General features: G+C 36.8%; 1 protein-coding gene across 2 annotated transcripts in view; it reads right to left on the minus strand.

Annotated features, from left to right (window-relative positions):
* Positions 1 to 352: 352 nt before the first annotated feature.
* REL (REL proto-oncogene, NF-kB subunit) overlaps positions 353 to 13,197 on the minus strand; it is a 35,934-nt gene continuing 23,089 nt past the window's right edge. For both annotated transcript variants that reach the window (XM_060168788.1, XM_060168787.1), the window contains 6 exons: positions 6,219 to 6,359; positions 5,011 to 5,115; positions 4,688 to 4,900; positions 4,039 to 4,107; positions 3,458 to 3,529; positions 353 to 2,356 (listed from right to left, as the gene is read on the minus strand). In XM_060168788.1, coding sequence (XP_060024771.1) covers positions 1,566 to 2,356; positions 3,458 to 3,529; positions 4,039 to 4,107; positions 4,688 to 4,900; positions 5,011 to 5,115; positions 6,219 to 6,359 — 1,391 coding nt within the window. In that variant the 3' untranslated portion in view covers positions 353 to 1,565. The remainder of the gene's footprint in view (positions 2,357 to 3,457; positions 3,530 to 4,038; positions 4,108 to 4,687; positions 4,901 to 5,010; positions 5,116 to 6,218; positions 6,360 to 13,197) is intronic.

Genomic DNA, 13,197 nt, shown 5'->3' on the forward strand with positions numbered 1-13,197 from the left:
CTAGGGGTAACATTTGGGAGTTGACAGCATGAAATTGGATGAGATCACAGTGAGTTCAGACACATAACAAAGAGGACAGGTCCAAGAAAACTTCTTCCTCTTAAAAACATGGATGTAAAGTTAAAATCATAAGCAATTTTACAGGTATGGATCTAAATACTTCAAAATGTAGGGAACTCCCATACCTTGAAAGCTTACTTCAACTGCCTGCTGCCCAACTTAACATTTTAAAGAAATTTTGATTTACATGTAAATCTAAGAAACTCCAGAAAGCCTCAGAAAACCCCTTAGGGGTCACCTTGGCCCATTGGCCTCAAAAATAATAAGGAATTAATTTTTCCAATGACATAGCCATTACAGGTTTTACCTTAAATTTGCTTAAAAGCAAATATCAGTTAATTCATTTAACTAAGAATACATTAATACATTATAAAAGAAGTATAAAACGATGTAGCTGGAAAAACTGAAGGCTTGCTCTATTGTTCTCCTCAGTCTGTCCTGGGAAAATGTGGCAGGATTCTCATGCTAGAATTCCCACCACACACAGTATCAGATCACATGTTTCAAAAGAAGAAACAGTAAAGCTCTTTTAAATTTCTATTTTGGAATTTTCCTTTTATGACTTTCCAACTTTGTATTCTACATACCCAAAGTTGGATTTTTTTAATGGAAAAATTGATTTTATTCAGTATTTAACATGTCACAGATTCATCATACACTGGTTTACATAAATTTTCTTTGTATGTAGGATTCCACAATGCATCATAGCCTAGGAGTTCAGTCTGTGTGGATTAATCTACTTTTGAAGCAAAAGTCTTCTGTAAATGCTGGACTTTTTCTAACTCTTCCTGAAGTTGGGAAATGAGTTCATCCTTCTCTTTTAGCTGCAGCTTCAAGCACTGAGCATTCATCTTTTATATCCCAACAAATTCTCTGCCAGCAAAACAAGAAGCTCCCAAGACAAGACTGCCTGTTAGAGGAATCCCCTACATACCTGAAGTTATACTTACAGTTGACCCTTGAACAACACGGGGGTTGGGGTGCAGACGCTCCGTGCAGTGAAAACTCTGTGTTTAAAACTGTACACTCGGGCTTCCCTGGTGGCGCAGTGGTTGAGAGTCTGCCTGCCGATGCAGGGGACACGGGTTCGTGCCCCGGTCCGGGAAGATCCCACATGCCGCGGAGCGGCTGGGCCCATGAGCCACGGCCGCTGACCCTGCGCGTCCGGAGCCTGTGCTCCGCAACGGGAGAGGCCACAACAGTGAGAGGCCCGCGTACCACCAAAAAAAAAAAAAAAAACCGTACAGTCGGCCCTCTGTCTCCATGGATGTCTTCTGCATCCATGAATTCAACCAACCTCAAATCGTGTAGTACTGCACTACATATTTAGTGAAGAAAATGTGAGTATTAACTGGACCTGCCCGCACAGTTCAAACCCGTGTTGTTCAAGGGTCCACGATATACTGTAGTATAGTCTTAGAGAAATATATAATGTTGTATTTATAAAGGTAATATCAAAAGGGTTACCTTTAAAGGGATTTAATTCTTCAATCACCATTTATATCTTACAAGTTAACCTGAAAAAATTCGAATGCAAATGAGTCACTCAATTGTTCATTCTGCATACTGCCAATACCTGAATACTGACTATTTTGAACAAAACTATGACTGTTTGGATTAGTACCGTTTGATGGTCCTGACTCATTTATCATACTGTTATCTGCACAATTAAAGTCAGATCCCTCAAATGCCTCTGACTGTGAAACAAAAGCAGTAGTACTAGAACTGGCGACTGCTGACATCCTGGAAGAGGACATCTGATGGAGCTGTCTTAAGTCTCTTGGGTCTAACACTGAAGTACAGGCAGGATTTTCAAGATTCATGCTCACAAGTCTTGGATTATCAGTCTCCCTCATGCTGTCATTACTGGGCGTTATCATGTTCACAGGGCAATTAGGCAGCATGCTGGCATCAGAAATACCATATAAGTCAGCTGGTGACACGGATGATGCTTCCATTCTGCCTATGTCATTAGTATTGTTATAAATGCAAGCATTAGACACATTCAAATCACTCACAACAGACATTTCCAGGAATGGTGGGATAACTTGTGAATTAGAGGAAAGCGTCCCTGTCGAAAAACTACTCAGTGAATTTGTATTGACTGAACGTGAGGTGGCGTGGGCCACTGATGACCAGCTTGAAGAAGGCTGAGGTACCATTGTGGGTATGGCCGAAGCATGATGTGGCAATGCACTGGAGATGGGCGCAGATGAGGAATAGTAGGATTCTGCTTGACTTGAAACTGGCCCGGACGTTTCTGTCAAAACTGCACCATGCGAAAACAAGACTGGTTCTGTGGGGGAGGAAATGTATTTGTACAAAACGGAAATGAACAAAATTATAAAAAGCATTACTTCTAAATTAAAATTACATAAACACATAAAAAATTTTAAAGGAAACCAATGTAACACTTCAAATAGAAATGTTAAATAGCACTAAAAATTATTACGAGTCCAAAATTGAATTCTTTAATACTAATTGTTTTACAAATACCTATAAAATAATTTTGGTAAGTTACTTTGGCATTGAAAATTTCACTCCAGTTAAATGTGGAAATCTAGCTTCTGAGGCCCTATAAAGGTATTTTTGAAATGTAAAAGATAAATATCAGAATTTCAGTTAATGGGCCTCTAAATATTCAAAATCATTTCATATTCTCCTCTTTAGGAGAATATGGAGGGATGGAGGAAACATTCATTAGGGATGACTTAAAAATCTACATAAATTTCCAAGCTATATTAAGATACTACTCACTCTAAGGTACTACAAAATTCCCAGTCAGAAAAAAAATGAACGAGTCTGTATTTATTTACATGTTATATGACTGCTGTACATATTAAACCAAGAAAAAGCTCTGATTTAAGAATGTAAAAAGAAAAAAAGACTTCTAATTAACCCTGGTTGAATGATCTAAACCAGAATTTGGCAACTTTTTTTTCCATAAAGGGCCAGAGAGCAAATATTTTAGACTTTGTGGGCCATATAACCTCTGTTGGAACTACTCAACTCTGCTGCTATAGTACAAGAAAAGCAGTCATAGACAATATGCAATCAAATGAGCTATGTTCCAGTAAAACTTTACAAATAAATAAATAAAGATAGGCAACTGGCCAGATCGAAATCATTTCTTCCACGACACACTGTAATTAGTAAAATTACCACCATATGAATGAAATGTAATTTCTCAAACAATAAATCCCCAAAACATAATCATAGTTGCCAACAGGTCTTTCGGAAGCTGAGATCAATTCATTCAATATTCATAGCATAAAAAATATGTAGGAGTGGAATAAATCAAAGAGGCAGTTTTCATTCCTAAGAATGCAATTCCAATATACTGTGCAAAGCACTGGTCTCTCTAATCACAAGGAATACTCTATAGGGAATAAAATACCTTTTTTGATGAATCTTCCTTCTCCAGTTGATCCTAGGGGACTAGGTCTAGGTCTTTCAGGAAAATTAACTCCTATGATAAATTTTTTCCATTATTAAATGTAATTTGAAAAACAACAGTATATCAGTTAAAATTTGAAAAACTGAATAAAGCAAAACAAAACAAAACAAAACAAATTTACTTAAATACAAATCAATCCAAAATGTTCAGGGACCTCCCTAGTGGAGCGGTGGTGAAGAATCCACCTGCCAAGGCAGGGGACACAGGTTCAAGCCCTGGTCTGGGAAGATCCCACATGCCGTGGAGGAAATAAGCCCATGCACCACGACTACGGAGCCTGCGCTCTAGAGCCCACGAGCCGCAACTACTGAGCCTGCGTGCCACAACTACTGAAGCCCGTGCACCTAGAGGCTGTGCTCTGCAACAAGAGAAGCCATTGCAATGAGAAGCCCGCGCATTGCAACGAAGAGTAGCCCCCACTCGCCGCAACTAGAGAAAGCCCGCGGGCAGCAACGAAGACAAATGCAGCCAAAAATAAATAAATAAATTTATTAAAAACAACAATGACAAAATATTCTTACCACAATCCTGCCACAGTTTCTGGAAAAGGAGAGTTGTTTTTTGTTTCTTTGCTTTATTGCCATATGTATCTGGTTAGAAAGAAACCGAGAAAACGTAATTCATCATGGGATTATGCTTCCTCTCCTTTAATAAATATACAGATGTTTTACTCCTACATAGAAAATGCTTTAAATAAATGTACATAAGATGGATTTATAAGTGTCACAAACTACATCCCAAGTCAGTAATAAAGGATATTTTTCTTAGTAAAAAATAGTTTATAATATTCATCTTGTTTTCTTATAACACCTACAAGTCACCAATGTCAATTAATACAATAATGGCAGATAAGGACCAAAATGGAGACCACTTTCTGAGTGGCAAGTATGCCATCTATCAAGAGGGCACAATAAGGACCAAAATAGAATCTCAAATGTAAAACAAATTTTGATAAACAGTTTAGAATACTTTGAAATTATTCCAGATACCTTTCCTAAGGAAGAGATTCAAAGATCACAAAGATCAGTCAAAAATCAACCAAAAACTTTCAGGAAAAGAAACATAAATTATGAATAAACACAACTGTATTCAAGTGTATCTTACAAGAAAATGTTCTTAGCAGGACTAACTTCAAGAAATATATAAAACATTACCATGAAAAAGTCATACCTTTTTCGTCTGGCAGATATCTAAAATCCATAGATTCACTAACTTCCTGGTCAGAAGGTCTTCGCAACTGCATTTTTACTGTTACCGGTTCCGTTATAGCTTTGCAATATGGTGGAGTCTTGAAAACAATGGCTACTTGACGGTGTACATCAGCTTGTGAAAAGATACCTTTTGCTTCCCAATCGTTCAACACAAACCGAACTTCTATGTCATCTAGTGAATACGAAAGCAAGTAACAATGGGAAAAGAAAGTAAAATGTATCTATCAATCTAAAATATATTCTGAATTCAATGAAACAAACAAAACAACAACAACAAAATACCTTTCTGAACTTTGTCACAGAGTAGAAATATTTCATCTCCTCCTCTGACACTTCCACAGTTCTTGTTTACACGACAGATCCTTAGTTCTGCAGTATTAGGAGCACCTAAATATAAAGGATATTTTTAATGGGTTGCTACCTTAGTAATATGTCTTATTCCTTTCTGATGGAGAATTTTAGGAAAACAACTTACAGGATAGATAAAAGCTTTAGAGTATAAATAAATTAAGGGCACTCAATACCTTAATTATCCACATCTGTCCCCTGGTTTAGAGTGTTATGACTTCATTTCTAGGCAATGACATGTCCTCTAATTAAATCTCCTTGCTTCTAAATTCTGATTCGTCCTATCCATCCTATACACTGTCATCAGATTAGTCTTTTTAAATCATGACCATAACCCTGTGGCAATGCAGTTTTCATGCTTCCTATTATCTGGTCAACATTATTCCAATAATTCCCTGGCATTCAAAGCTCTCCATGATGAGGATATTCTGATTTACCTTTATAGTTCTATGTCCCACTATCCTTCTACATGTAAAACTGGTATAGTCATACACCACTGGTGGGTGCATATATAAGAGCATACAAACACAAATATTTGAGGGCAATTTCATAATCTTTTAACACTATAAATATCCATATCCTTTGATCTAGCATTTGCCAACATTTCTACAAATTTATGCTAGAGACATTTGCACAAGATATGCACATGTGGGATATTTACTGCAAAACAATTTGCTAAAGCAAAAAGAAAAGAACTGAGAAGGAAACAAACCAAATGTCTTGTAATAGGGTAATGATTTAGTAAAATTATGATATACGGAAATATGCAGCTACCGAAAAGAATAAGGTACCTGAAAGGTAAAGAGGTTCAAGATACGTTGCTAAGAGGAGAAAAAAAAAAGTTAAAAAAAAAAAATCAATGACGATTTTTCAAAAAGTTGCCAAAAATATATTGTGTGAATGATGGTGATGATGATGAAATGAGGTATTTGTATATATATGAAGAAGAAGCCGGTGAAATATCTTTGGAGAATGAGATGTATAGGAGGTTTACTCTCCTCATTATCTACTTCAGATAAATAACGTCTACCCCGTAATGTTTGAATTTTTCCTATAATGAACACTTTTTCTAATTATAAAAAAACTTTAAAAAATCATTTTAAAGAGCTAAGCCTACAAATACAAGAAAATAAATTACTTACGGTTGTCATAAATTGGGTTAGAGACAATAGGACGTAGAGCAGTTGTCAAATTACCACGTTCGTCAGGGAGGAAAACTTGAAAACATAATCTCACGACATTGAGGTCACAGTCTTCAATATCAAGCAGCTCTTGCTCAGAGACTGAAAAGTATATATATTTTTAAGAATACAGAATAGTCACATAGAACTAAAATCCTGCTAAGGCCTCCTCCCTGCCCAATATAGCCTATAACCTTCAGTAGCATCCAAATCTGTCCTAACAAAAATAGAATGGTACATAATCTCAAGACTGCTTTTTAACCTTTTCATCATATAGTCACTATCCAACATAATTTGTTAAGTTATGACCATGGTCAGGAAGTAACTACCCCAGTCATGTGAAATTTAGAGCAGAATCCAAACTTGACATAAATCAAATTTTTACAAAAATGGTTGCAGGTTATACACAATAGAGAATAGGCATTCATTCATTAATTCAACAAATATGTATTTAGTCCAGTCATGTATTAAGGACTCTGTAAATTATCTCCAAAATCTATATAAGAATTACTCCATTTTACAGATGAGGAACTGATTTTAAAGAAATGAAATTGGGACTTCCCAGGTGGCGCAGTGGTTAAGAATCTGCCTGCCAATGCAAGAAACACAGGTTTGATCCCTGGTCTGGGGAGATCCCACATGCTGCGGAGCAACTAAGCCCATGAGCCAAACTACTGAGCCTGCGCTCTAGAGCCTGCGAGCCACTACTACTGAGCCTTGAGCCTGTGCTCCACAACAAGAGAAGCCATTGCAATGAGAAGCCCGTGCACCACAACGAAGAGTAGCCCCCGCTCGCCGCAACTAGAGAAAGCCCTCATGCAGCAACGCAGCCAAAATAAATTAATTTACTAAAAAAAAAAAAAAATTAAATTAAATTACTTGTCCAACATTTCACAGCTAAGAAGTGGCACAGAAGAATTCAAACTCAGGCCACTGAATCCAGAGCCTATGCTCTTAAAAACTGAACTCTATTAGAAAATTTTACATATGTTTTGCATAAAAATGACATACACAGGAATATCTACAAAAACTCAGATCAATATTTTAGGGATTAAATACCAAGAGGATACTAGAGGAGGTAAGTCAGCTAGTTTCCATAAGAAATTTTATGTGCAAACTAGGTTTGCTTAAAAAAAAAAAAAAAAAGCTACAGCAGGAAAATTTTACAGTTCTGAAAAAAAAGTTTTTAAACATTCTTTATTACAGAATATAATGACAGTTTGTTAAATTGCTATTTAAAAGAAATCCAGTTCCAAAGGAGAATATTACTGCCTTTTCAAAGATACTATAAGGTGCAGCAATCAACCATAACTAACATAGCCGTATTTTTAAAAAGCATGAAATACACATATTAAATTATATGAACATTTTTAGTTTTCAGAAAGTATTGAAATTTGAAACACTAAGTTTGAAAACAGTTAAAACCCCAATTCTTTTTTTTTTAAATTAATTAATTTATTTATTTTTGGCTGTGTTGGGTTTTCATTGCTGCACACAGGCTTTCTCTAGTTGCAGCGAGTGGGGGCCACTCTTCGTTGCGGTGTGCGGGCTTCTCATTTCAGTGGCTTCTCTTGTTGTGGAGCATGGGCTCTAGGCACGCGGGCTTCAGTAGTTGTGGCACGCGGGCTCAGTAGTGGTTCGTGGGCTCTAGAGCGCAGGCTCAGTAGTTGTGGCACACAGGCTTAGCTGCTCTGCGGCATGTGGGATCTTCCCAGACCAGGGCTCGAACCCGTGTCCCCTGCATGGGCAGGCGGATTCTTAACCACTGTGCCAACACGGAAGGCCAAAACCCCAATTCTTTACAATTAGCAATAACTAATAAAAATGACAATGTACCTTTTTTTTTTTAAATCTAGTCTGATAATATTGATCTTTTACTTGCAGTATTTAGTCCTATTACATACATACATACATACATACATTTATTTATTTATCTTCTTTTAACATCTTTTTTTATATCTTTATTGGAATATAATTGCTTTACAATGGTGTTAGTTTCTGCTTTATAACAAAGTGAATCAGTTACACATACACATATGTTCCCATATCTCCTCCCTCTCGCGTCTCCCTCCTTCCCACCCTCCCTTATCCCACCCCTCTAGGCTGTCACAAAGCACCAAGCCGATCTCCCTGTGCTATGCGGCTGCTTCCCACTAGCTATCCATTTTACATTTGGTAGTGTATATATGTCCATGCCTCTCTCTCGCTTTGTCACAGCTCACCCTTCCCCCTCCCCATATCCTCAAGTCCATTCTCTAGTAGGTCTGTGTCTTTATTCCCATCTTATCCCTAGGTTCTTCATGACATTTTTTTCCCTTAGATTCCATATATATGTATTAGTATACGGTATTTGTCTTTCTCTTTCTGACTTACTTCACTCTGTATGACAGACTCTAGGTCCATCCACCTCACTACAAATAACTCAACTTCGTTTCTTTTTATGGCTGAGTAATATTCCATTGTATATATGTGCCACATCATCTTTTTTTTTTTTTAACATCTTTATTGGGGTATAATTGCTTTACAATGGTGTGTTAGTTTCTGCTTTATAACAAAGTGAATCAGTTATACATATACATATCTTCCCATATCTCTTCCCTCTTGCGTCTCCCTCCCTCCCATCCTCCCTATCCCACCCCTCCAGGCGGTCACAAAGCACAGAGCTGATCTCCCTGTGCTATGCGGCTGCTTCCCACTAGCTATCCATTTTACATTTGGTAGTGTATATATGTCCATGCCTCTCTCTCGCTTTGTCACAGCTCACCCTTCCCCCTCCCCATATCCTCAAGTCCGTTCTCCAGTAGGTCTGTGTCTTTATTCCCGTCTTACCCCTAGGTTCTTCATGACATTTTTTTTCTTAAATTCCATATATATGTGTTAGCATACAGTATTTGTCTTTATCTTTCTGACTTACTTCACTCTGTATGACAGACTCTAGGTCCATCCACCTCATTACAAATAACTCAGCTTCGTTTCTTTTTATGGCTGAGTAATATTCCATTGTATATATGTGCCACATCTTCTTTATCCATTCATCCGATGATGGACACTTAGGTTGCTTCCATCTCCTGGCTATTGTAAATAGAGCTGCAATGAACATTTTGGTACATGACTCTTTTTGAATTATGGTTTTCTCAGGGTATATGCCCAGTAGTGGGATTGCTGGGTCATATGGTAGTTCTATTTGTAGTTTTTTAAGGAACCTCCATACTGTTCTCCATAGTGGCTGTACCAATTCACATTCCCACCAGCAGTGCAAGAGTGTTTCCTTTTCTCCACACTCTCTCCAGCATTTATTGTTTCTAGATTTTTTGATGATGGCCATTCTGACTGGTGTGAGATGATATCTCATTGTAGTTTTGATTTGCATTTCTCTAATGATTAATGATGTTGAGCATTCTTTCATGTGTTTGTTGGCAATCTGTATATCTTCTTTGGAGAAATGTCTATTTAGGTCTTCTGCCCATTTTTGGATTGGGTTGTTTGGTTTTTTGTTATTGAGCTGCATGAGCTGCTTGTAAATTTTGGGGATTAATCCTTTGTCAGTTGCTTCATTTGCAAATATTTTCTCCCATTCTGAGGGTTGTCTTTTGGTCTTGTTTATGGTTTCCTTTCTGTGCAAAAGCTTTGAAGTTTCATTAGGTCCCATTTTTCTATTTTTTTTTAATTTTTTTGTGGTACGTGGGCCTCTCACTACCACGGCCCCTCCCGCTGCAGAGCACAGGCTCCGGATGCGCAGGCCCAGTGGCCATGGCCCACAGACCCAGCCACTCCGTGGCACGTGGGATCCTCCCGGACCGGGGCACGAACCTGCGTCCTCTGCATCAGCAGGCGGACTCTCAACCACTGCGCCACCAGGGAAGCCCCCATTTGTTTATTTTTGTTTTTATTTCCATTTCTCTAGGAAGTGGGTCAAAAAGGATCTTGCTGTGATTTATGTCATACAGTGTCCTGCCTATGTTTTCCTCTAAGAGTTTGATAGTTTCTGGCCTTACATTTAGGTCTTTAATCCATTTTGAGCTTATTTTTGTGTATGGTGTTAGGGAGTGTTCTAATCTCATACTTTTACATGTACCTGTCCAGTTTTCCCAGCACCACTTATTGAAGAGTCTGTCCTTTCTCCGCTGTACGTTCCTGCCTCCTTTATCAAAGATTAGGTGACCATATGTGTGTGGGTTTACCTCTGGGCTTTCTATCCTGTTCCATTGATCTATATTTCTGTTTTTGTGCCAGTACCATACTGTCTTGATTACTGTAGCTTTGTAGTATAGTCTGAAGTCAGGAAGCCTGATTCCTCCAGCTCCGTTTTTCGTTCTCAAGATTGCTTTGGCTATTTGGGGTCTTTTGTGTTTCCATACTTAACATTTTGGTACATGACTCGTTTTGAATTATGGTTTTCTCAGGGTATATGCCCAGCAGTGGGATTGCTGGGTCATATGGTAGTTCTATTTTTAGTTTTTTAAGGAACCTCCATATGTACTTTTGACTGTTTTTTTTTTAAACTACACTCAGTAGCTATCACAACATTAAAAATTATTCCATTGTCAGCAATCTTAAGCCTAGCATTTCAAAGAGCCTACAAAAACATATTTGTACAACTAAAAGGTCAAATGTTATGATACAAACACCTGTACCACAGCAGCATACTCTCCTGGCACAATTAGGTATGCAATGAGAGATCTACCTCTTCAAAATAATTTTTTATAGCATTATAAATTTAGAGGTGAAGACATTAGTGTTTCCCAATTCCAAAGATGAGTAATCAATAAACACAAAAATAAACTGACAAGTTTAAAAACAAACCTATGTGAATGGATAAACTGTGACAGCTATACAATAAAAAAGAACTATGGATATATACGCAAAAATGTACGCATCTCGAAAACATTATGTGAGCAAAAGGAACTAGATGTAAAATATATACCACATGATCCATTTATATGAAAATTCTAGAAAAGATTAATTGATGGCAACAGAAAGCAAATTAATAGCTGACTGGAGCCAGAGATGGGAGAGGGAATTGACCGGGAAGTGAACAACGAAATTTTGTAGTTAATAGTGGCAGTAGTAGAAATATTCCTTATCTTGATTGTGGTGGTGTTACATATATCTGGGTGGATCCTACTGTATGTAAATGAGACCTCAAGAAAAGTTTATTTAAAATCTTTAAAATAGCACATAAAAGAAAAATAAACTCGTTAATAAACCAGGAATGGGAATGAAGATATATTTATTATAAATCACAATATCACAGAAACCCAGAGAGGTAAGTTCAGAATAAGAGGACTCTTTTTTCCAGATATAGCTTGCCAATTTTGTAAGAGGTAGCTAAGACGATGAGAAACCAAGTTGAACTCTCAATAGACTACAGGCAAAAAATAAAGGAGTTCAGGGTCTGCTAAGGATGGAGAATCTGATAAATGCCCAGTGCTTTGGTTGGGGCTCTGGAGGAGCTATACCCTAGGAGTAAGGGTGAACTGGATGCAGAGATACCAGACCTCACCTAAATCATTCACTAATTTTAGATGATCTGGGACTGCTAGTGTGACAAGCCACCCACCACAAGAAAGTCTTCTGAAGGGAGAAAACACCCTGGACCTAAACAACTTTGCATATAGGATGACTGGTATTCTATTTTAAATAAGCAGGCATAAGAAGAGACAAAGTAATTTTTTTTTAAAGAAAAGAAAAACAACAGACTATAGAAACAGACCACAAAGGTTCCAAATAATGAAGTTTTCAGATACATGATTTAAAATAACTACACTTAATAAATGTAAGGAGTTAAAGACAATATTGAGAGTTTAGTAGAGTACTTGAAACTATTGGAAAAGGAACCAAACAAAATTCTAGAACTGAAAAATACAGTAAACTGAAATTTTAAACGTCATCAAATTTATCAACTGTTTTATAGAAAACACTTTGTGTCTTGTCTTTCTATATAAGCCAAGGACTAAAATCTATTTACCAATATTTTATACTAAGAGTTTTCTAAGTGTTGATTTACATTAAAGTCTTTAATCCATTTGAAAGCTGATTTTTATATATGGCGAGAGGTGGGAATCCAACTTAATCATTTTTTCCAGCTTTGCTTATCAAATATTTCCTCCCTTTCTCTTGATCTGACATGCCACCACTGTCATTTACTAAAGTTTCATATTTTCTTAAGTCTGTTTCTGGGCTCTCAATTTTACTCCACTGGTCAATTTGCCTATTGTTACCCCAATATTACTTAATTAGTACTTATTCATAATAAACCCTAATATCTCATAAGTATTTCTTCAGAATAAACCCTAATATCTGATAAGGTCAGTTTTTCATCACTATTCCTCCTCTATAAATTATCCTCCTTTTCCTGTTCAGAATCAACTTATCACTTTAGTGAAAAATCTTGTTGGGAGTTGTTTGGAATTTCACTGAACCATATATCAATTTGGGAAAAAATGCAATGTTTATAATATTGATATTAAAGAATATGATATACCTCTCCATCTATTTAGGTGTTCTCTATTATCTCATAATAAAATTTTATAATTTTCTCTAAAGAAATCTTGATCATCATTTCTTAGAGTTGTTGCTAGGTATTTTATATTTTCTGACAATATTTTCTTTAATTATTTGCTGCTGATGTATAGAAATGTAACTGAATTTTGTATGTTAATTGTACAATGCATTCACCCTTTTAAACATTATATTAATAATCTGTATATCCTTTCGAGTTTTCACTGTAAATAATAGCTTCCAATAATTACAGTTTTATTTCTTCATTTTTGATCAGCTCTGTGCACTGGTTACAATCTCCAGTACAATGTAGAATAGAAGTGGCAAGAGTGCACATCCTTTTCTCATTCCTAACTTTAAAGTGAATGCTCTGGATGTTTCCTCCACTTAGATAATGCTTGCAGTAGGCTTTTAAATATATAGCATGATACAGAATGTC

Source organism: Lagenorhynchus albirostris, chromosome 13 (assembly GCF_949774975.1).
Source record: "Lagenorhynchus albirostris chromosome 13, mLagAlb1.1, whole genome shotgun sequence".
Taxonomy (NCBI): domain Eukaryota; kingdom Metazoa; phylum Chordata; class Mammalia; order Artiodactyla; family Delphinidae; genus Lagenorhynchus; species Lagenorhynchus albirostris.